Consider the following 25,297-nt stretch of genomic DNA (forward strand, 5'->3'; position numbering starts at 1 on the left):
ACAACTCAGAATTTGCTATTTTTAACACTACTTAAAATCTGAGAGGAAAGAGAAAATGATTTATGACAAAGAGCTCATCAATCTGTTTATCATAAAAAGAAAGATCAAGGAAGACCAAAAAGTGATTTGATTACAGCCCAAGTGTCTCAAAGGGAAACAAGAAGGGAACAAAAAAAAGCCCCTCTGGGTTGGAAAGTGCTCTTTAATATAGTGAAGAAAGCCACAACAAACATTGTCTAAAAGCTGCAGACAAGTTCATATGGGAAAGCATAAATTTTTAATAATGAGGTTCACAAATCACTCAAATTATCATTGAAGGAAGAAGGGTTTTTTAGCTTCCTAAAAACAGTGACAAATTTGTCATCTGCCTCTGCGTCTTCATCAGTATGCTCGATACAGCTCTTCCTTCAGTATGTATGAATACAAATATATGCCTAATGGGACAATAACAATCTGTTAATATTTTATTTTATTTTATTTTCAAAGTTAAAGGTTTCTGCTGGGAAAAAAAACTAGATACAATTCATATTTTGGTGGGTTTTTTTTTATAATTTTACTGTAATCAATTTTGGGTGTGCTGATTTAAGGCACAATAGCTAAAGAGTTCAATGTCTACAGATACATAATTTATTCAGTTCAAAAATCAAAAGAAGAGGGCACATATTTTTGCTCAAGATAAAATTTAAAAATATTTAGCTCAGGTACTTGTGGAAGGTAAGAAGGCCAGTGCTTCTGAGAAAAATCTAAAAAAAATAATTCTTGAACACTTAGGCTTCACAGCCACAAGTTCTTATGGGTTTCTTAAGCAAATCTGCTTAAAAAATGCACACAGCATCATTATTTTCTCCAAATTATGATAAAATACTTACACTCTTACCAAAAGGATTGATTTTGTGTTTAGTATGAGCATCTTGTCTCATAGCATTGTAAGAATTCAAGCCCATGTTGACTTCTGAGAATTATGAATGAATAGTGAGAGAACGCTGATTGGAAGGAAAAACTTTCTTGCATTTTCATCCCCACTTCTGCCTCAAGTCTATTTCCTGACTGCCTCAGCATCTTGGCAATTTCAAGTGATTCTTTTCCAAACATATGAAACAGTCCTTTTCTGATTAGCTGAGCTGAAGAAAAAGTGAAAAAAAATCTGACTTCTGATTTGAATAAATTGCTTGCTAATGATTCAGTTCTCACAAACATTTACCTCAACCCAACTCCTATTTTTGCCAGCAGATCACTATTCTTGCTGCTACCATTTCAGTTGGGAAACCACATCACTGTCACATTTTCAGAATTGTACATTATTCAGCCAATTGTTAAGAGGAGAGGCGAGTAATTCAAGTAACCATTTATCTACATTTCATTACTTGCTGCTCCGTGGCAGAACCCCAAGCAGAAAAAACTAGAAATCATAACACTAATGAAAAACTAATATCTAGAATTAGATAGTCTAGTGTGACAAGCTATGAATCTAATGTGTCTAAAAAACCTGTCCTAATAAAATAAACTTCTCCTGAGTCTACAATGTCCAAGTAGTCACTCAAGAATCACAAGTGATTTGACTTACAGACATGCTGCAGAACTCCAAAGAAATCATGTGTCCATAAAAAGAAAAGCTAGATTGTGGTAGTAAAGCTTGGAAGGACCAGTCAGCCCTTTTGGTAGATTTTACAACAAAGAGGGGACAACTAGAAAATGAAGACACAAATCCCTAAGTCTAGTAAGGGAGGAGGCATGAACTTTCATAGTTATAAGCAAATCTAGTTTCTTTATTTAAAAGTCTCCAGATAAATCTCTACTACTGTAGACACTTCATACTTCACTGAATCACAGTAACTATATCAGCTATTAGTTTGTTGTGGTTTTTTTGTTGTGGTTGTTTTGGGTTTTTATTTCCCAGAATCGTAAAAGGTCTCTCCAATTTTTAAATTGCATTTAAGTAAAATCTGTGGTATTCCCAAGTTTCTGGAAACATTTAAGACATTACTGAACCTCATTTTACAACTAAATGCATTACCTTAAGCATTATTCAGTTACATGAAAACAATCTCCTTGCATCTGAGTTCAAGTATCACATTATCAATTTAGAAAACTGTGTTTTTCATTTATCATTCTTCTTACATTTGAAATAGGTTGTATTACATTACTTATTTAGATAATTCAGGTCCACAGAAAATAATTAAAAATGTTTCATCCACAAGTCTAGCTCTTCTCCCATCTAATGAGAAGAATTAATGTTTCAACCTTTCTAATACTTGTATAACTGTTGCAAAACCAAATCCTGCTAGCACACTGTCAACTTCCCCAACCAAAGACAAGTTCTTATTACTTGCAACCTGGACAAGCTTATTGCTCAACATCAAAACCTATCCTTGCATCAGCCATTATACCTAAAATGTAGCCTCCTAAAGATCAGATCCATTCTCTCTTCTATTAGCTATGTAAATGTAATTTTTAAACTAGAAAGACACAAAAAATTTGAATATTTTTTTTTCAGCTCACTGTAGAAAAACAACTGCTGCAGCACTACTCCTGCAATAAAGATTGACTAGTACATGCTACAGCTGCTTGGTAGCTCTGATGAAATAATTTGGACTATCAACAGGCAGATTATTGACAGGAGGTATGGCCTTAAGGCTCCTTCTATTGCATCCCCCAGCATTAGTACACCCTTCGTTTCTGATGTGAAAGGTACTGAAACTCTTTTTCAGCCTCCCATCAACATGCATGTAGGCTATAGTGTTGAAACATTCATGGAAACTGATTTCAACCTTGATTGTTCCCCGTGATAAGAAAAATTCTTTAGCCCTTAGAAACATATAGTACTTCTACGGATTCAGACAGCATTTGAACTGTTACCTATGGAAATATAATCTGCAGAAGAAAGCAAAATATACCATTCAATCTTTTACACAAGATCCTACTGCCTCTTGCATCTCAAAGATAAGCTTGTGTATTTCTAGAAATTGCTATAAATCCTCAATAGTAGACTGATTAAGTCTACATTTTGATTTCAAAGAATCTTGAAAGCCATCAAGACGGCTCTGTAGGATTTCTACCTTGTCACATAAACCTGAATAGAAGAACACTCCCTTCAATATTGCACATGTGTAAAAGCTTTAGAAATCACTTCTCAGTTGATCAGGGATTTTTTAAGATTGGGAAAGCTTAGTTTTTATGTTGAGAAGGACAATTCTTCTTTCGTTTTGGATGACAGCCAGTGAGTACAGACCACTAGAGCATCATTGTTTTCCTGGTAAAAGTCCTAAAACACAATAACAAATTTTGATTCTCAGGAAGTCACATCAAAAGCTCAGCTTAAGATCCTCCTATATTGGTTGCCTCAACAGACGCATATATCAGCTGCATGTATGGAGAGAAGATATGAAAAGGAATGTAAAGACAATGACACATCATTTATCTTAATTTTTAGTGAAAACCTTTAATTACTCTCTGCCTGAAAGACACTTTCCATTGTGATCTTTTATCAAGCTTGATTTTAGTTCTATTTACAAAAATAAAAAAGTGATATTTTGATTAATTTTATTTTCAAGTGGAACACGCAATATGTGAAAATATGAGTATATTATGAGAGTTTTCATGTATATAAACATATATATGTAACATGGAATGCCTTGGTCTTGGTTTTGATCCTAGCAGAAGCCACTAACACATTTATTTATCAATATATTTCATGGGAGAAACAATTTATTTCACTGACTTTGAAACAGCTAACAGTCTTTTACCTGTGAAAGATGAGAGTCTTGATGAGAGAAAACACTATAGCAGCTGAATGAACCTAATTATTTTATAATAAAACTTCTTCCTAACAGATCACAAGTTTTCAGATGATGAGCCCACCACTCAAGAGTTACATTGCAAATATGACAGAGCAAGATTCTCCTATTAGAGTTGCAACTGCTTTAAATGTAAGAAAATCAGAATAGAACAACTAACAAGTAGTATCTTTAGTATAATGCAGAATTATTTCAATAAAAAAATCTCAAGAAGGAATGTAAATCTGTGTTTATGTCAGCATAATCAGATGTGATCCGTGGAAGCACTTTTAAAATTAAAACAGGAATTATAGTACATTGCATAAGGACTTGGACAGAAGTTTGTTATATAAGCTTTCTTTTTTATTTCAATTAGGTGGTAACATACAACAATTTTACTACTTTAAGTACTTTTTTCAAGCTCAGAAAATAAAACAAAAGTTTTTCTCTTCAGGAGAAGAACATTGTTGTTGGAATCTAAAGTCAGGGAATAAGATGTTTATGGAATATTTTCAGGAGAGCATACAAGAACTGAATCTCATTTTAACACATAGACAATAATGAAAAATACTTTTAGGTATCTTTCAAAGTACATTATAACATTAGTGTAGTAACATTATATGCAGTAATAACATTAGTGTAAGCTTAGTACTTACCCTCAGATGCATAAGCATTGGGAAGTTCAGGATAAAGTTTGTTCGTGTTCTTTTTAGCTGGAAGAGAAAATAAAGATGCAAATTACATGGCATGCTAACATATATCGTTGTATTTTGTATACTGCTTTTCTAATAAAAGTTCAATAGTTATTAAATGATTGCAGTTATATAAGGAGCAGTGCAGAACTAAAAAAGAGGACTTTGCCTTATATTCTTGACCAGAAAAATGTTAACAACAGGAGATGCAGAGTAAAGCCTCACTTTCAATGAAAGTACTTTGGTAGACAAACTGTCAAAGAGCCAAATTCTACCTCTTCTGCTCTACTGTAAGACCCCTACCAATTAAAAGATATTGACAACCTAAAGGAGAAACCCTGATTTCTAGAAATGAGAAGTTTCTGCAACTAGGACTAACTGTTTCTAGTAAGACTGTTCTTTTTACTAAGAAGTTTCATTGCACCGTGGGACTTCTACGTATCCAATAAACATGAATATTTCCTTTGAACTATTTTATGACTCTGTAACTATAAAAACACTTAAGCAAATCTGTCAGAGAGACAAACCCTTTAAGGTTTATCACTCATGGCACTATCCCAGCTATTAACATGCTTTAAGTGTTTGTCCAAGAAAGAGTATTAAAAAACATTTTTATAGAGGCAGCTATTATAATAAATGCATAATATCAATTAGCTTTAGTGCTCTAATTTTATAAGGAGAATTAATTAATCATTATCAAAATATTTTAACCTGGTGGTGTAGGTCTAACAGTGGGTTTAGGTGGCTGTGGTCTAGATGATGGTCTAGCAGGTGGGTCATTTACCTAAAATACAAAAATTTTTACAAAATGTTGCACCACATCTGGACATAGATTGTGACTTCAGGGCCTAGAAGTATGTCAAGTTACACTGAAAAAAAATTTAAAGTCACTTTTTCTCCACTGAACTTGTAGGAACTCAAGAAGCATACAAAAAACTACTGAGATACACATGGTACTGAAGTAATTCACTATGGGTTTAACGAAGCTGAAAGTAAATGATTGTTTATCAACATCTACAGGAAATCATCTTCTACAGTCTTAGTATTACATTGTAAATATGATTGTTTGAATGGAAGACAGAAAAAGCAGCAAAATTAAGAGCATCCACATCAACTTGCAATTAACTTGATTAGGAATACTTGATCAAACATTTCTAATCATCACTTCAGATTTGATAATAAACAATTATAAAACAAGGATATACTTTGTTATTCTGGAGGATGCAAAGAAAACCCAGCAACATTCTTGTCCACAAGAGCCTATCAAGGGAATATTTGAACAAATGTATTATATGCAGCATCTGCAACATACTACACCTTTAATCATCCAGTAGAGAAGTTAAGAATGCCACATGAACATCAACATTAACACAGACTAGGAATAGTTCAGGAACAGAAAAAGCCTATGTGAAAAAGAATTGCACAAACCCTTTTTTGTTCCCTTACAGATTTTCCTGGATTATTTTTTTGCTCTTCATTTTCATACACTTCAGTGAAGGATGCTAGAGTTTCATAAAGATCATCTGCTTGCGCAGGAAAAGGCACATCACCAAGCAGGATGGCACTAGCGCGAATATCCTGCCCATAAAACCTGATACAAAAAAAAAAGAAGATGATGTCAGGTATTTAATAATTATTACATTTCAAATTCTAGATAAATTCACCTTATGCAAACGCTTTCCCTCTCCAACCCTGGCCCTGCATTTTTCCTGCTGATCATATATTGAGAAATGACAGAACGAATTCAATGCTGTAAATCTGGAATACTGAGCACAACCCTGATTCTCCATTGCCCTGCACTGCTTGGGAGGACGGTGTAGTGAAGCTGTAAGTGAAGTTGAGCCCAATAGGAAGGAAGGTGTGAGTGAAAGGTGTTGCTTTTTAGATTTGTTCTTATTTCTCATTATCCTATCCTCTTATTAACTAACAATAAATTAAACTAATTTCGCCATGTTGAAGGGGTTTTTTTTTGACTAGTAAGTGATTGTTCTGCCTTTATCTCAACTTCTGAGTTGCTCATCATACTTTTTCTCACCCCATTCTATTGAGGAATGGGAGTGACAAAGCACCTTAACTGGCACATGGTGTCTAGCAAAGGTCAACGTGCCACAGATAATCTCTAAATATTCATCTCAATCCCCATTGCAAGATGTTTAAATTGAAGAAACACTTGTCCCTCAAAAAACTCTAATCCAATCATAGTATGTTCTTATAAAAAACTCTTTTTGCAAATTGAATGTGTCCTAGTTAATTTCATCACAATGCCTTCACTGAATCACAGAATATTCTGAGTTGGAAGGGACCCACAAGGATCATCGAGTCCAACTCTTAAGTGAATGGCCCATGCACAGATCAAACCCACAACCCTGGTGTTACTAGTACTATGATCTAACCAACCGATTTAATCTCAGGGTCTTCTAGATTTGGAGAGAACTTACTTGCGATTGGTTTCTTTCCTTTCAATTAAACAGGTTCCTTCCAGAGATACACCTGCAAACAGTCCTCGAGATTTGCAGTATGTATAGACAGCAGCAGAGCTTCTTAGAGCAACATCCCCTTCTAAGTTTCTAGAAGAAAAATTATGATTGATATTCTTCAATATGGCTTTGCAGCATGAACAGCAATTGTCTTTTTCTTTAAATCCTTTATTTTACTTTAATCCTATTTTCAGATAGGACCCAGTACAAAGTAATTAATTAGTTTCACAAGGTTTCCACTGAAGCACAGAACAACGATGCCTCATGTGAATGCTTCCCATTAGGCTTCCTCTGAAAAGTATTAACCCATATTTTAATCACATTTTAAAATGATTGGATTATGTTTGGACTGGTGACTGGAACTCTACTCAATATATTAAAATCCTTCTAGATTTTATGGTCAGCACAAATTATTTCAAGTAAGGCCTCATCAGATCTCGACAGGTTTGGAAGATTACAGCATTTGTCCTACACAGGATCACATTTTAAGTTTGAAGACACTTCAGGCAGTCATCTCAAAACAGACGCAATATCAAATTGAGAGCAGGTTGTCTGGATTTTTTGTAGCCAGTTTCTTATGAATTCTAAGGATATAATTTCACAGACACCCTGAGCAACCTGTACCGGCACTCAATTTTGTTCATGTCAAATTTTGTTTCTCATATTCAGATAGAACCTTGTGACTATCACCTCTCATGCACCTTAGTAAAGAACTGGGTCCCATTTTCTTGGTGATCCCCTGTAGGGATTGTAGTCTTTTAGAAGACTTTACGGCCTTCTCTTACCTAGGTTAAACAAGCTTCATCGTTTACATGCTGCATGTCCCTGGCTGTTCACTGCACACACTACAGTTTATAAATTAGTTTCTGCAGGGCTGAAACTGGACACAATATTCTAGGCACAGTCTATGAACGGTGAAGCAAAGGGGAACAATCACTCCCCTTACCTACTGGTTACAATCCTTTTGATGCAGCCCCCTACACTGTTCACTGTCTTTTCTGTCAGGAATTAACTGCTGGCTCAGCCCACTGCACATGAGGACCCCAGCAACTTCTCTACAGGGCAGCTGCCCAGCCTGGCAGGCTCTGCCTACATAACTGCAGGGGGTTCATCCAACTAGGGCTGCAGAACATAGCACTTGTTCTTAGTTTCATCAGGTTTCCTGTTGGATCCTTCCTCCACACTCTCTAGATCCATTGCTCTGAATGGCAGCCCTACCCTGAACTGTATTGGCTGCACCTCCTGATTTGGTGTCATCCACAAACTTGATGAGGATATTTTGCATCTGCTCCTCCAAGTCATTGATAAAACTACCAAGCAGGATAGGTCCCAGAAGAGTCTCCTGAGGAATTCCACAGAAACCTGGCTTCAGATTACAACATGAATCATTTACCACTGCTCTTCAAACCTGATACTCTGGTTCTTCAGCTGTTTGTGATAGCAATTGGTCAGTAATTGTTTGCTAGTCTGCCACACCCTGACCTATGTCCCAGCTTGGACACAGAGTTGTTGCAGGACAGTGTACTGAATGCCTTTGCAGGGCAGATGACATTCATTGCCCTCCCCTGATCCGCAGACCTCTCTCTCATCTGTGAAATAGGTATCATCCTTTTGTCAGAAAAGATTAAAAAAAAAGACATAAGGAGGCACACGTCCCATAAACAGTCTGAGGCAACTGGGCTTGGTAACCCTGGAGAAGAGAAGATTTAGGGGGAACCTAACGGCAGGCTTCAAGTATCTATGAAGAGCTAACCAAAAGTATAAAGTCAGGTTCTTTACAGCAGTGTATGGTAGGAAAAAAAAAGTTATGGACATAAGTATAAATAAGAAATGCTTTGACCAGTAGAGCAGGTTGTCCAGAGAGACTTAAGCAGTCTCCATCTTTGGAGATTTTCAAGACCCAATTGGAAAAAAAGGACTGAGCAACCTGATCTAAAGTCATAACTAACCTTGCTTTGAGCAGGAGGTTGGAGGAGTGATCTGGTTTCCAAGTTAAATTATTCTATGATTATTTCATCTCATCCTTCAAAGTAACCTGGCTTAACCAGTTAAAGGTTTAAAAGAAATTATTTGATGTAGTTTTGATTTACTGTCAGGCAGATCTGTGGTGACAGAGAGCACAGACTCACACATTAATGAAAATAATAGTTCTATCAGGCACAGTAGCACCTGTGCTCTTCATTGAGCCTAGCCAAACAGTCTCCTGCAGAGAGAGTAAATCTCAGAACACTTTCCTTCTACCAATAAATGACTTAATTGGAAAAGAAAAAAAAAAAAAGAAAAAAGTGATTGGCAAGAATAATATGGTCCAGTCAACATACAGGTTGTTCTGTAACATAGCAAAAAAAGGCACATTAATGTTTATATATAGCTTTAAAAATTATCTTGCATATACCCCATACTAGGAAAGGATTTTACCCACCTCCCCAGAGGTCCAATTGCCACAGTAAGATTTCCTCCAAGTGTAAGATTCCCTCCTTTGGCAAAAGCTTCCACTGCTCTTTCATGATTCAGTATTATCACTAAGTCTGAAACCTATAAAATATCAAATACTATGTATTTGTACTATGTTTTTGTATTATGTTTTATGATGTACTATTTTTGTACTATGTTTTTTAAGAAGAAAGGCTAGCACAGGAGAAGCACTTCCTTTCTTGTAAAGGATTCTTTTGAAACAGCTTTCACAATAAAGTTGATTCTTTTTCTGCAAGGTATTTTGAAACAAAAATTCCTCCCTGCTAATTCTTCAATCAAATTTGACTGATTTTTTTCAAAGTGCTGATATGGTCAGTATGATATAAGCAACAGTTATAACAGAAACTCTATTTTAATTCAGAATTTCATAATTAACAATTTCTTATTTTCTATGGCCTATGCAAACAATTATGAAGGCATTTTCAGATGTAAATAATTTTGATCCTTCCATAATTAAACTAATAAAAGTAAGACAGAACTTACTAACAAAAATTACTGTCCAAAGAATAAAAAACAAAAAGGATACAGGTCTTCTCACTATGGATAAAACTTTATTTTCTTGACAGGGGTTTTATATATGATGTGTATGTGTGTGCGTGTGCGTGTGAATTATCAACTAACATTTTAAGACTAGAACATTTGATGTTGTCAGTTCCTTCAAGAACCTATTAAATTAAATAACTGAAGGGGTAGCAATGTATTTTTGAAAGATGCAAATTGGAAAAAGAATTACTATTTTTTTGCCTGAACTCTGACATAAGATGCTTGTATCAAAGAACTCTTACTACTATTTAAGCTGATGCCAATTACCATCAGGACTGTAAGACTCTTTGATTTAATAAATTTCAATAAACGTCTCCTATAACTCTTTTCCCAATCTAGGAAGCATTTTGAAGGAAAAAGCCTTTCAAACACATGCACGACCCTATAAAGATCACTCTATTGTACCTGAAAGCTCAGTAAACACACTAAACGTTGTAAAAACCCCCACATTTATAGCAATGTCAGCTTGTTCAACACAGCAGATTACACTTCAATAGTTTACAGTGATGGATTATTTTTTCAACAGGTATCTTGACTACCCAAGGAGTACTGCACCTGATCTTTCATCTGGTGGACTTGACTGAAAGCCAGGTTCAGAAAAAACTTTCAACTTACCCCAAATTCCAAACAGTGACAGCAAGGAATACAAGAGGAAATACCAGATTATTTGCAAAACAAGGCTGGCCTCAAAGTATTATACACAGCATAAAAGAGGTCTTTGTTATTAGCCCTCTATTGTAGCATCCACCCCATCACAAATAAAAATTGGCTGACAGGAGTAGTTTATGAATTATCCAGGGATAGAGAAAGAATGTCACTCAGAATACCTCTACCTCCTTTTACCCATTAAGAGGATGATTCCACTGCTAAGGCTAAGGGAGTCCATAGTGAGAAAACCTTCAAGGAAAGCATTTATATAAATTTTAAAATTGGTCTTTAATGTGAGATACCAAGTTGTTCACTGTGACTTCTGAACTCTGTGATTTCCTTTGTGTTATTTAAAACCATCCAAAAGTACCACTACAACTATGTCAACTATAATCTTCTCTACAGGAATAAAATTCACCCAGTTTCTAAAACATTTAACTTTATATGTGACTAAAAGAGTGCTGAAATTGGACTCTGGGCTCCTTAGCCATTCAGGTATTTCTGAATAGCATATATTTTCTAGAAGAAATAAATAAGACTGTGTTATAATAATGTCAGTAAGGACAGAGCATTTTATAAGATGACTAAAATTTCAACAGAAGGGCACAATATTACTCAGAAAAAAAACCCTCTCACAAATAGCTTCTGTATTGAAATTGCTTAAGTATCAATAGTAAATGGCTACATTATCTAAAATATCAGATGGGGATAATGAAAGGAAATTTTTTATAGATTAATCAAAGCATATGAAGATTCTGTTTAATTGTCTTAAAAGGAAAAAAACCCCAACCTTAAACCCCACAGAAAAGAAACTCTGGGGCTCAAACTGAATGTTTTATAATGCAATCAAATTATGTAGTCATGAAAATCAAAGAAAATCCCTACCAAAAAGTAATGATTTTATATTCACAGCATCCTTTAAAAAGTGCACTGCAATAATGGCTGAGATCACACAGTGAACAACAAGCATACAATAAAATACTGATCTGTTGCTCGTTATGTGAATGCTGGCTGAGTGGCTGCCAAGACAGCGATAGCAGGTTAGTTGTAGGAGATGTGCTGGGGGCTGACGTGGACCATCCAGATCAGCTATATGTGGATTCTTCTGGGGAGCAGAATGCCCACTGCAAGAGATTTTGTTGGCAACACATTGTTACTCTGATGCTCTTTGGGAATAAGCAGAACAGAAGCTAAACAGAAAGAAAAGAGAAGGTCGAGTCTGGAGACTAGAGTGGGAAAGAGAAGGAAAGATGAAAACAAACAAGCATGTAGGAGCTGTGAGAAAGGAGAAATGGGAAGAAGAGGCAGAGCACTGACAGGACTCAGCTCACCAGGATTTCTCTGAACATGTTGAGAGTCCTTTACTTAACCATTTCTGCTGTCTGGAAACTGGTTCCTCTTCTGCCACAATCCCTCAGAAGGGGCACCACTAGTTTTGGTGCTCTCAAACTGAAGGACCATGGTCAGTGGCCCCAAGTGCAAGTGGGAAATGTGAGAAGTACAGTAACATTAGCTAGACTCCATTTTACTCCACCTTCAATTCCTTTCACTGTTTCTTGCCAGATGGAGTCCCTGTGCTCTTTAACAAAGCATTTTATGCAGTATTAAGTATAGGATACTGTTCTATTAAACTCCAGTTGGCTTATATGTGAACACTGTCAGGAAGCTTTCCATAAGTGAAAGTTTCTAGAAGTGAGAAACAAGAGCTATGCCACTTCTTTTCATCTAAATGTCTCCAAACAATTAGACTGATAGGATCAAACCCCTATTTTGTTTATCTTGCATAAGTGAATTTTATAACTTTTTTTTTTGTATGGAAAAGTAAATTCTACTCTTTTACTAGCCTTTAGATCTTTATTAAAGCATTCTAATTTCTTGCAAAAAAAGTTACCAACAAGTATTTCAAATGCAAAATCATACCTCAATTCCAATTTCAAATCCACCACCAAGGCCAGCAATTCCTATTGCAGAAGGAGCAGACCAGGCTGTCATTCAAAACAAGATAAATTGATAGAATTTTAACCACATGCCATAAGAAATACTCATTTTATTATTACAGTTAAAAAACACAAACAAATTCTCTATTTAAAACTGTGTTCAAAACCACTGCAATAGAGTCATGTAACTATAATGCCTCATCCCACAGGAAAGAGTTTTAAACTATGCATTATTATATTTCATCCTTTTACACAAAAACATTGAAAGTATTTGCATCTGTTCAAAAGGAGTACAAAAATTTGAAAACAGCTTTCAAACAAAGCACTGTCACCTACTGGCCTGACTCCTCACACATTTTCCTCTATGAAAAGAAATTATGACGAAAAAATATTTTTATTTCTTTTAATTCTCCCATGGAGTACAAAAGGAAAATATCCACTTACTTCCATTAGGAAGACGAGCTAATACAATTCCACTTCCTCCCCGAGCAGTCACCAGAAATCCAGCTTTGATAACGGACAAAACTGCAAGGCCTTTGGCTTTAGCTATTACGTGAGCTGAAACAGCAAAATCATTTATTCACGATCTTGGAAGAGAAGTTCTAAGCGAAGGAGAAAACAAAACTCTACATTTAACAATTCTGAACACATAAGAGTCAAATAATAGAAGCAAGAGCTTATAGAAAACTGAAAAAAGTTGAACTGATAATGACACCTGCACTCCAAAGTGAACCACAAAGTCAGCTGCAGGTCACATTAGCCTCTGACAATCTGTATACTGCCACAACTTCTTCACCTATCCTGATTAGCTAATAAAGAGTTAGTTTGCTTAGTGCCAAACACATTGTGAGTACTCTTAGCATGATAAACAGAAAACAGGCAGTGAACAGCTAACAATCTTGTCTCCACAAATTTTTGAAGGAGTGCCACACAACACGTACAACAGCCTAATCAGCTCGTATCATTAGGCAGTGTTTGTGGCAAATACAGTGTCATCATTCTGCAAGTCTTACTGCAGACCTTCCGGAAAATAACAGTTATGAATTCAAAGCCACAAACAGCAACTCCAGATGGAGGAAGACACTAGGAGAAACACAGTGCAAAACACAACTGCAAAAATAAAGAGGAGAGCAGCAAATAAGAGTGCTTAACCAGAATCAAACGAGAACAGCACCCCAATCTCTTTGCTTCAACTTATTTTCATCTAGCTAATTTTAATAAATACAGATATTCAAGAACTAGAGGTACTATTCCAGGTTCTGTCTTAAGAACATACATTTAGAATGTGGGCATGAGACACTCCATCCATTTATCCTTCCACTGCAGATACCCTTTGGTTGTAAACATTTAAAAGATCTCTCCCAGTAAATAACATCTGCCAAGAATACAGCGAACTGAAACCCTTTACTTCCAAAATATTTCAAAGAAGCACCCGAAATCTTCATTCATCTCTAAGCTGTGGTCAGTGAAAGCAGAGAAAATTGTAAAGAGAGCATGACTGCAACACAGGGGAGTGGTGAAAGTTTTAGCTGAATCAAAACATTTTCTTTACTCACGAGGTATGATTTTATCTGGTCCATTTCTGGAAGTTATTTCTGTAAATTCTCGTAATATTTTAGCTGCCTTTTTAGCTTCTGACTTCAGGTTGGAAGGTATAGGGTTGTTCACTGTAAAACATGAAAGAAATAAATTATATCTATAGTCAGTTTAGGATATCTCATATGAAAAAAACCAGCATAATTTGTATGGGAAAACTGATTCTTTACAAATAAAGAGGAAACCATAGAAGCACGGAAACAGGAAGCATAAGAAATTATCTTCTGCATCAGACCCACATTTTTCTCTTGACAATTTTAACGGAAGACACCACTTAGAAAAACAGACAAGCCTAGCTCTTTCTTCCGATCTGTTTCTCTTGTACTTGCTCAGAATCCACACTGGTAAACACAGGGGTGTTGGAGATACATTCTCAGTTGTTCCTGTCTCTATTTATTTATTGCATATGAATTTGTCTAATACCTTCCCAAACCTGCTGATACTCAGCCTTCAGAATTCTTGCTTCATCAGTTCACCACCTGCTACTTAAAGAAATACGTGATCCATTTTAAATTAATTTACTAGTTACAGTGAATGCCTGCTAGCTCAGGTGTCTCAAGTTCTGGTGAACACCTAATGCATTCAACTTGTTCACTACCTTCATGCCTTTATATACAGCCATAGCCTCCAGCCTTCTCCACTTTTTCAGGAGTTTCAGCCTTCTTAGTCTCTCTTCAAAGTAGTTGCTCCATCACTAATCACTCTGATTGCTCTACTCTGTACTACCGCTGTCCTTCAAGCTGGCAGCTATTAACCAGTGAACTCTAAATTATTGTTCACATCTCTTTAGGACACTTTTCTTACAGAGCTAAACTTGCAGCATGTTTTGTAAGCAAACAAAATTTTGTTTCAGACCAAGAAATTTCCTTCGGAAATCTACTTCCCATGGAAGGGCTTATCAAAATTTTTTTCCAATATGATCCAACATAAGCTCGTTGTACATTTCAACTGAGGAAAAAGCATATACTAGAGATAAATTATGTTTACTTTATAAAGCTACAGACAACAGTAACAAACACACAAAATCTTGATATTTACCACCCAAACCCACGAAATCATAAATTCTATGGAAGTGTGTTGATCACACTTAGATCTACCAGATCTGCTATCATTAGTCAATGACTGAAAGACAAGTATTATAACATATTAATATTCTGCAACAATATAAATGCCATTTTATGTATGTTTCACCTGTAAATTTGCAAAAAGAGGCCTTAGTGCAGAAATAAAGATATTAGTTAATCTTGATTGTTACATCTACTAAAATCTGTCAAAGCTATCATTTAAATTACTCTTGTTTTCCTGTCTGGACATATCAACACTCACTATTTCCAAGTTCAGCAGCAGCAAACTGCCCAGGTAACTCATGAATATATTGCCAGACCAAAGATGCACCTATCTCATGTCATGTCTCTAAAAAAAACTAGAGACAGCATTTCCATAAAATTCTACTGTTCTTAAATTCATAAAAGCATAGCAAATACCACATATAAAGAAACAATATTCAGTTAAAAATGGCCTAGTTTTTCAACTGGCATTCCCTGAACGTTCACTCATCTCTTCACTCTTCATGGGCAACATTCCCAACCAAAAGAGGACTAAATAGATTTTGAGATTAAATCAATGATGCTTGGAGAGCAATTCAGCTCAGACTAAGTGACGCACAAAGCAGCAAGTCACCCAAGTTCCTGTTCAGGTTCCACTGACTAGAATAGGAACTACACCTCCACTTTCCAAAATGAAGAATATTCCTCTAGTATGTTTTTCAGGCAAGAAGGAACACTCCCAGAACAAGAGAGATTTGACATCTGAATCTGGACTACAGTTCCCTTTGAAGGCTTGTAGTGACCTTTGGCTTTGGTGAGAATGCAGCAGGTGTAAAATTGGAGAGTTTGAAGTGACAGCAGACATCACAAGGCTGTCCAGAAATATCAGCCTCTCTGGGAGCAAAAGGAAGTAGATGCATAGAATGCAATAGACTCTAAACCATGGTGCTGTACCAGAGAAGAAATACTAATTCTATCTCCTGATCATCCCTTCTCTTTTCAGAAAATTAAGATGATAGCCAAGTCCCTGAGTGTGAAAGGATAGAAGAAGGTGAAGCTCAAAGTGCTCAGGACCCTGTGAAAAAGCTCTTGGCATGTGAAATTTTCCATGATTATTATGGCACTAAAATTATGGCTTGCAGGAGTTTTGAACATGCATTTCTTCTGTGATGTAAAGGCTTCACCAGGCTGGAATCTGGCTACACAGCAAGAAGAGAGGCCGGTGTAGCCCAAACAAAACATGAACAGACAATTGCTTTTGGTAGGTTAAACTGGGCTGGAGCAAGTGTTTCCATTACTTCTGTTGTTTGTACTTGACACTGCATTTTCAAGGTCAGAAGGTAAACATTACCAGCAAAAGAGAAAAATCAGAAGATTTTTGCTTTTGTATGGAGATACATTGTGTCAGTCCCAAAAAGCATATGGAAACAGCATTCTTCTCAAGAAAGCATGAAGAATAAACTTAGCATATTATAATTTGTAATTAATAAATTAACATTGTAATACACAGTGCATGTCCAGCTACAAATTCAGATGAACACTTCTAAATGTAGGTTTTCAGTTAAGATACTTTGCAAGTCTAAAGGGCTTAAGTTTGGGAAGGGTTACCTACCCAGTCTACCCAAAATGCACATTTCATGGTACTTAATTATTCTTATGGTTCAGTAACATTAAAGCAGAAAATGTGCTTCATTCTAACTGTGGTAAAACAGACGGTTATGTGCCTGACCATACAGGACTTCTAGCAAAGTGATCAAGACAGTGAAAATAAGATGTGTACAAATGAGACAAAAAAACATTGTGAAGATAAAAAACATTATGGAGCAAAAGCAAGCATTATCAAGCTTCTAGATTAGACAAATCAAATAAACTTCTGTGCTTTTCTCTCACTCTTCTTTCCTATCTTTGCATGCATTCCTTCCTCCCCTTTCCTTCTTTTTGGCTAATCTCAGAATCTGGAGAAATATCTCCAACTAATTCTTTCTACTACTAAAAAAAGAAAAAAAAAAGCAAAAGCTCTCATTTCGTATAGATTAAAGAGCTAAGTCCATTGGGAAAACATGAGATGTTTTGAGACCTTAAAGTCTGCAAACAGCAAGAACAGTGGTGGGAAAAAAAAAAATAAAATCACTACAGTTTTCATACGCTTTTTCAGATTCAGAATTGGTTCAGAAGTATTTGATGGTTACCAGACAGCACTGTGTACATGCCTCTGTGCACGTAGGAGTTAATTGAAGGCAACTCAAAGCTGAACTTCAGGAGTCAGCAAAAGTAATGCGGTTACTATTTCACTGTCCCTTCACCTCTCAACACATAGTTGGTTTCATAATCAGGTTTTGGCTGCATCTTGGGTCAGGATGGAGGATGTCTAAGTAACCCTTTCAAGTGTTTACTTAGAAAGTTTCACAAGATACTGAGGATGACTCCATGATTTTCCTACCTGGCTTATTTTTATCCTAGTGTGCCTAAATAGGAAAAAATCAGGAAGATATTTTTTACAACAAGGATGGTGTTTTGATGAACAGATTGCCCAGGAAGGTGGTAGATGCCCCATTCATGAAAACATTCACGGTCTGGCTGGATGGGCCTCTGAGCAATCTGCTCTAGTTGAAGATGTCCCTGCCCATTGGAGGAAGAGTTGGACTAGATGTCCTTTTCCCTTCCAACACAAACCATGACTTACCTGCACTATGACTCCAAACACTGCATTCCAAAATACAAATTTTGGATAGCAAAACAGTATTACCTAAGAAATTGAAAAGTAGGTATTTCCACTCCAATCCCTCTAAAAGGGTGTGATTTTTTTTTCGTTTGGGTTTGTTGTGGACTTTTTTGGTTTTGTTTCTGTTTTTTAGTAGGGTACCTTTATTACCAGGGTACAGAGAAGATGGAGAGAGATTCTTCATTTTGCTGTACATCACAACAGCAAGCACAAGAATAGTTTAATTTCCCATCCTTAAGCTAACAGCAGAAACTTCACTTTCTCCCTGTATAATTTTTTTCCTACACCAGTATTGCTTCTGCAGTCCCTGGGTAGCTACAGGAATTCACTCCTCCAGTGCCCTTTGCTTTTTCCCTTCCTGCCACAAGCTGAAGCAATGCAGGGTTATTTTTCTGGACTAAGACACAGCAGGTGGATTTGACATTATTCTGCCAGTTACCCTGCAAGCAGGCACACTTTTGTGCTTTCAGAAGCAGCCTAAGAAATTGGTGATATTTCTAAAGCACAGTAGAGATACAGAGAGGGGAGAAAGGGAAGGAAAAAATAAAGAGGTTGAACATGGTACCAACTGAAGAGCTCAAAGCTACAACTTGCAGAGAAGAGTTGCAAGTAAGATAACTTGCATTCAGGTTTTAATTTAGACAATGGAGGGTATGAAAATTAAAGTGGCTATATTTGGCAAGCAAGCATGGCACAGGAAGGTTTTAATAATAAGCTAACTCATTAAAGACTTTCATGCTGAAAACCAACACAGTTACTCAAAAGTGGCTACTATATGATTCTTTCCACAATGGCTCATTTTAAGTTCTTTATTTACTTTCATAATGTTGTGTAGATACTAAAGAACTGGCAGGATGCCGACAGGGGTCTTGAGGAACTGATGACTTGTTTAAAAAAAAACCCAAAGAAGTCCACACCCTGACCTTAATTATGTATGCAATGCTTGCTAAAGCCTGACTGGACTTGCATTTTGCTGAGATTGTTAGAACTACAGCAAAAGAAATATTTTTCATCACTGAGGAAAGGGGGAAGTTTGATTCTCCATCTTGGGCTATGCCACACTCAAGATTTTGTTGACAGAATTCAAGATTAAATAAGAACATAATAATCAACACTAAAAAGGTAAAGTTTAATGGTTCGCTATATAGTACAGGTGAGGCCTCACTTACTATTAAATTTTAGATCAATCAATTTCATAAACCTTTGTCCAAAGGAAAATTATGAGTTTCTTTCAGTAAAAAACCCTAGTAAATGGAAAATAGCACAAATATGTCGAAGACATTGCAAAACCAGTTATTCACTTAAAAAAAAAAGTACATGGGGGTTTGCACTATGAAATAGTGATATCTGCCCCAAAATACAACAGAAACAAAATAAAGATTATAGTGAATGTTGAGGAGCAAATTCTTGCTTCTATTTATTTTAATCACTGTATAAACAGACAAAACCATAAGTGGGATTTCTATGACATCAAAAATGGTTTCAACTTCTGTTCATCTATCAAATTGTCCTCTTCCCCCTCAAGCTTACCTTATGATTTGAACTGCAAAATTAGTTCCTTAAAAACTAATTTAATACTGGAAGTCTATTGGAAAGGTATTATAGACATATCTGCTTTATAACAAAAATACTGTGTGAAATACTTAGACATAAGCAGAATTTCTGTGTTCGGTTTACCCTGTCAATAACATAACGAATCATCCTGTAGCACTGTCTTTGCTATTAGGTTTTAAGTATGCATTTATAATTGTCTGCTTTGCATTCAAGCAATGTTCAGGAAAGAAGTAACCAGGAGCAATAAGACAATAATATCTATCAGGGGAATACACTGACTGATGGATTTGGAATGCCGTGACCAGCGAACGCTCAGCTGGGAGCAAGCTTCATTTGCACTCCTGCTTGTTGTTGAAAGGAGAAGATATTGAGCATATGTGAGTCAGCAACACAAACCCCATGGGGGAATATCACACCAAAATTGATTAACTGCTTAATTTGTAAGCTGATGAGGTAAGTGCGTCAGCCTCTAATTTACATTCTGACTAACAGTAATAGCGTGTTGGCTGAACATTTGGTGAAATTATCTGAGCAAGGTGCAATAAAGAATAAATAAAGCCTTTTTACTTAAAAGCTATAACTAATTCTGATATAATCAAAATTCTGCTGAATATGAACAGATGAAATAAAGCATGGTTGCATTATGAGAACCCAAACATCAAAAGTACAGTTTCAAAGAATTGATGACAAAGGGGAGACAAAGTTTTGCATGCAAATTTCATATTTTTTTGCCCCTATACATATGAGCTTTGAAGTATTTGGTGGTGGAAGTTTGGTGGGGTTTTTTTTGGTTACCAAAAGAACAAAAAACCTAATGATGAATAGCTCTATGAGCCTCAGACAGGAACTCAGTCCTCACTGTCACTTCACTAGAAAGTTCAGAAACAGCATAAAACATTAAAGTACAGACGATTTGCAAATACCTGCAGTTACATGAGCTACGTACATGCTAAAAAGCTTGTATGATCAGAGAACATTCAAAATTATGATTATGAACATTCATTAACACGAGAACTAGCATAGTCAAGAAAAGTTAAAGAGCAACATTGAACAGGAAAGAGAAACCTGAAAAACAAGACTGTGCAGCACTGGAAAAGAGCCTAAACATGAGATTTCAATTTGGCATTACAATCAAAGAGATTAATGTAATTTTGCTTTCACAAATGTGTAACAACATGATACTGTGGCAGCCAGCTCCAGCCTTGGGCTTCATCTGGTACTTGGAATTCCTTGAACAGCCTGCAAGACATGCATTGTAAGCATTTTGCCTAGCCCAAGAAAAAGTGATGTAATACAGAGCAGTGGATGACAGGCAGTACACTATGCTAAACATGTCTCTATCAGTATCTCTCCATTTACTACTTCCAGCACTTGATGACAATGATAGACAGTAAACAAGCCAGGTCAATGAAATGTCAAGAAAACACATCTGGATTTCAAGGAAATAGTGGCACAAGTTGAAAAGGAACCTGGAAGAAGAGGATGTAATGAAATGAAGGCACCTCACTCTTTAGTTGAAATCCAGCTACTGTCAGAGCCTGAGCTCCTTACTCCTGGTTTCGGAATCAACAGCAACAAGCAGATACTGGACTCAAAGGACCAGAAACAGGAAAGGTTCAGAATGCACACACTGATCATCCTGCTGGAAAGGGTAATGGTACAGCAAAAAGGAGCATAGGAAAGTAGTGGAAGGGAATGAGAAAGCATAATTGATGCACTGTGCCATTTGGCTGTGTTATACAATTCTGCCATTCTGGAACAGCGAAATAGGAGACAACAGAAAATACATCAGTGTACGGCAGTGAAAGTAGAGCTGAAAAGTAGAAAAAGTAGAAAACAGTAGAAAACAGGCTCTGTACAGTGAAGCTCTGCACTAATCTCATGCATTTCTACCGTGATTTTTATCACTTGGATTCCTGAAGTTTTATCAACTTTCATGCTGTTCATCAACAACTGTGGTGTGAGAAGTTAGCAATACATCAGTGACACAGGAATTACGGCAGGGTACAAGCACTACAGCAGGCACTACATGGCCTTGCAGAATGTCAGCTGATCTGCACTGGAAGACTCTAAGGTGTGCTTTCACAACCCTAATGGTTTTTATGCTATGAATTAATGTAACTACACTTTCCTCCTTCCCCACCCTGGATAACAAGTTGTTTACTGGATCGCACTGTGCTAAGCTGGTGCTGGTAGTGGTGAGGGAGGGAGAACAGACCAGAAAGGCCTGCAAAACCTGCAGCCTTCAGCATACAGAAATCAAGGAGTTGGAAGTATTTTAAGGTTTACCTAAGACAAATGGAAATACATTCTGTCCAAACAACTGCATTGGAAGTGAAACAGTGCTTAAAAATGAAGCCAAAATTTTAAAAAAACCCCCACTCTTACCCATGTTAAAACCATCCTGTTTCTCCTTGTTTTACCTGCAATAACCTGCTAAAGTTAGCTGTTGATGACTGCCTGTGCACAGGAAAAACCTCGTGAAGATATTCAAGTTACAACTAAATTCAGCCTTCAAGACCTCAAATATTAATAAGGAATGACACGTAACAGAAAAGAGCACCTTCTCTAAAAGGATAGCAGCCCAATAATCCTTACGTCAAAGAGGGGAATCTCACAGACATTTCTATCAATATAAAAACCTGAGATATTTACGGTATTTTGAAGAATTTCTTACTGAAGTAAGAGGGTTGTAATAAGAAATTATTATTAAATTTATGAAGCTTATATTTCAAAAGTTACATATATTTATATATTTAAATCACAGTAACTGGGGGAGGACAAATAACAAATGTAATTTTAAAGATTAGTAGTTCTGAAAACCTTTATGGAAACTCATATTTTATCTATATGTTTATTGCAAGACAGCTAAGAAGTCAGACAATGACAAGAAGCTCAGCCATCTACATTTAGATTTTGGCATGCAAATACACAGTATGAAATCAAACCAAAAATTAAAAATCACAAGTCTTTATTGAAAGAAAGAGCCACTCCAAACACAGAAGGCTTTGTATTCATAAAAATGAAGTAATGGAGATAGAGAGCAGATTTCTTCCTTGATTTCTTCCTTTATTCTCATATCTGAAAGCCTCTGATTTTGAGTTTTAGGGTTTTTTTGTCTGTGTGTGTTTTGATTTTTTTTTTAAAGTATATTACTATGAGTTATGAAAATCGAAGTACCTGTAAAGATAACTCATAGGAAACGTGTTATTGGAAGCATGTAACTGTGGTGACTCTAAACCTAGAGAGGCAAACTGCCTCACCCCAACCTGCACTTTCACTGCTTCTACCATTGGCCAAGGCAAATAACTCTTTGCAACCTTTATTAAAGAATCATACCCTTTATTACAGAATCATTGAATGGTTTCCATTAGCAGGGACATGAAAGATCATCCTGTTTCAAGCCCCCTGCCATGGGCAGGGACATCTTCCACCAGACCAGGCTCAAAGCCTCATCCAACCTGGCCTTAAACACTTTACAGATGGGACATTCACAACTTCTCTGGGCAAGCTGTTCCAGTGTCTCACCACCCTCACAGTAAAGAATTTCTTCCTAGTATCTAATTTAAATTTCTCTCCTTTTAGTTTAAAACCACTAGCCCTTGACCTATCACCATCTGCCCGTGTAAAAAGTCCATCAACCTCCTTTTATAAGCCCCCTTTAAGTACTGGAAGGCCTCAATGAGGTTTCCCTGGAGCCTTTTCTTCTCCAGGCTGAACAAAACCAGCTTGCTCAGCCTGCCCTTCGTAGGACAGGTGCTCCATCGCTTTGATCATCTCTGTTGCCCTCCTCTGGATTTGCTTCAACAAGCCCACATTTGTCTTGTGCTAAGACTTTCAGAAGTGGACACAGTACTCCAGGTGAGTAGTAGAGCAGAGTAGAGGGGCAGAATGCAGTTGGTTTTCTGGGCTGCAAGTGCACATTGCTGAGCCATGGCCAGCTTTTCATCCACCAGAACTCCACATCCTCCTCAGCAGTGCTGCTCTCAATGAGTTTTTCTCCCAGTCTGTACTTGTGTCTGGCATTGCCCTGACCCAGGTGTAGCACCTTGCACTTGTTGAACGTCACTGGGTTCTCATGGCCCCACTTCCAAAGTCTGTCCAGGTCCCTCTCGATGGCATCCCATCCTTCTGTTGTATCAGTGACATTGCTCAGCTTTGTGTCATTGGCAAACTTGCTGAGGGTAAACACCTAACTTCGGTTCAAGGCTTTCCACTGTGACATTTTCAAAGGAGCAAACTTTTTCATGGTCGAGTTAAGTTTTCAGGCCTTTGTCCTCTAGGCATAGGTATTTTATAAACTCAGGCTTACAGAGACAGAAACTGATATGTTAGTTAATGACCTTTTTAAAAGCAAAGCAAAATTTATTTGAAATGCCATAACTAAATAAAATAACACGGCCAAAACAAGCTCAGCTTCTACACAGGCTATCTGATATAAACTAAATTGTATGAAATGTGATAAAAGAATTTATGCCTGTTAGCTGTGTTATGTATAGTATCTAAAGGCACATAAGATTTTTGGTCAGCTCTAGTGTTTACAAACTGCCTATTCAAATTTTTCTACCAATTATGTATGCAGTTCTAGACCATGGGAGCTCAATATTTTTCACATGGAATATCAATTTCGCTAATGCTAAAATAACCTGCCAACATGCAAAAAACCCATGCCCCCAGTTTCACTGTGTGCATATTCTTATTACTTTTCTCCACAAAGAGGAAAGAACTTAACTGATTCGAACACAAAGTTTACCTCTTTGTAACTTCATGTGATCTCAGTCCTACTTTGAATTAATTATTTCCTTGAGAAAAGTCAAGGAAAAAAAAACCAATCCTGTAACAGAGAGTCACCTACATTATCAAAAGCATTTGACAGGTTGGGTTCCCAGCAGTTTTTGTACTGAAGTCAGCTTGGAGAAAATTCTAATTAGGGACATGCTGAATTTCCTCTCATATTGTTTTCTGATGAGAGCTGGAATATACAGGGGTAAAATGATAGTGATAAAGTTGAACAATGTATTTTAAAGAAAAATATGTTTCCTTTGTATATGCAATATGTTTCAACTAGGTGCTGCCTCCTTATTTCTAAAACAGTGGCATGTGAAGACAGTTGCCAACTGCCTGAGGCACAGAGGATTTATTCCAGAAAGCACATCAGACATCTGTTCAACTGCACAGGAGAGAAAGTAGTGGAACACCTGTAGCTAAAAGTCTTCAAAAATCCTTGTAACTTTTAGCAATTTACAATATTGTAAAAATCCTGTGTCCACAGTTCTACAAGTCTTTGCTCTGGGAGAAAGGATAAACACAAGAGGCATGGGGAACAAATTGCTCTGTTTGTGCAAAGATAGCCAGAAAACAGCATTTTCAATAATATAGAAATAGTGGTGTGCTCTAGAACAAGCATCAAAGGCAGAGTTATCCTGGGGGTTGTCTGAGACCAGCATGTGAACTCTTCCAAGAATTTTTACTACGAGAATTGCCCACTTCTGCTCAGAATGTTACCACAACTATCCACCCTACCACCCATGCCCCAGGAAACTAACTACCTGAAATCCTTTTAGCAAGTCTTTCATATACACTTATTGTACTATGTTTGATTTGTAAACCACTGACACCAAAAGGGGTGCTGCCCATCAAGCAAGATAAGTAGCATGACTGAAGCTAAGTCAGAGCTACAAAGTCAGTTCTACCTGCCTCTTCTCATCTTAATACAAGAGTCAGTATAATATGTGAAATTTAGACACAGGGTAAAGGGAAAATCCCAAAAGGTATCCCAGCTTTGGCTTGCTAACTCTATTTTAATCACCTGGAATACACTTCAAGGCAATCCA

At 36.7% G+C, this 25,297-nt stretch overlaps 1 protein-coding gene across 2 annotated transcripts in view; it reads right to left on the reverse strand.

Annotated features, from left to right (window-relative positions):
* The window catches only part of SH3YL1 (SH3 and SYLF domain containing 1), a 49,763-nt gene that overhangs the window by 22,030 nt on the left and 2,436 nt on the right, over positions 1-25,297 (reverse strand). The window contains exons 2-9 of one of the 2 annotated variants that reach the window (XM_027905672.1): positions 14,102-14,212; positions 12,990-13,103; positions 12,529-12,593; positions 9,365-9,477; positions 6,904-7,032; positions 5,912-6,056; positions 5,177-5,249; positions 4,430-4,486 (exon numbers count right to left, since the gene is read on the reverse strand). In XM_027905672.1, coding sequence (XP_027761473.1) covers positions 4,430-4,486; positions 5,177-5,249; positions 5,912-6,056; positions 6,904-7,032; positions 9,365-9,477; positions 12,529-12,593; positions 12,990-13,103; positions 14,102-14,212 — 807 coding nt within the window. Of the gene's footprint in view, positions 1-4,429; positions 4,487-5,176; positions 5,250-5,893; positions 6,057-6,903; positions 7,033-9,364; positions 9,478-12,528; positions 12,594-12,989; positions 13,104-14,101; positions 14,213-25,297 lie in introns of both variants that reach the window. The other variant, XM_027905671.1, reaches the window with a different exon arrangement.

Source organism: Empidonax traillii, unplaced genomic scaffold, assembly GCF_003031625.1.
Source record: "Empidonax traillii isolate 1590-97213 ecotype Southwest subspecies unplaced genomic scaffold, ASM303162v1 scaffold1194:size157107, whole genome shotgun sequence".
NCBI classification, from domain to species: Eukaryota; Metazoa; Chordata; class Aves; order Passeriformes; family Tyrannidae; genus Empidonax; species Empidonax traillii.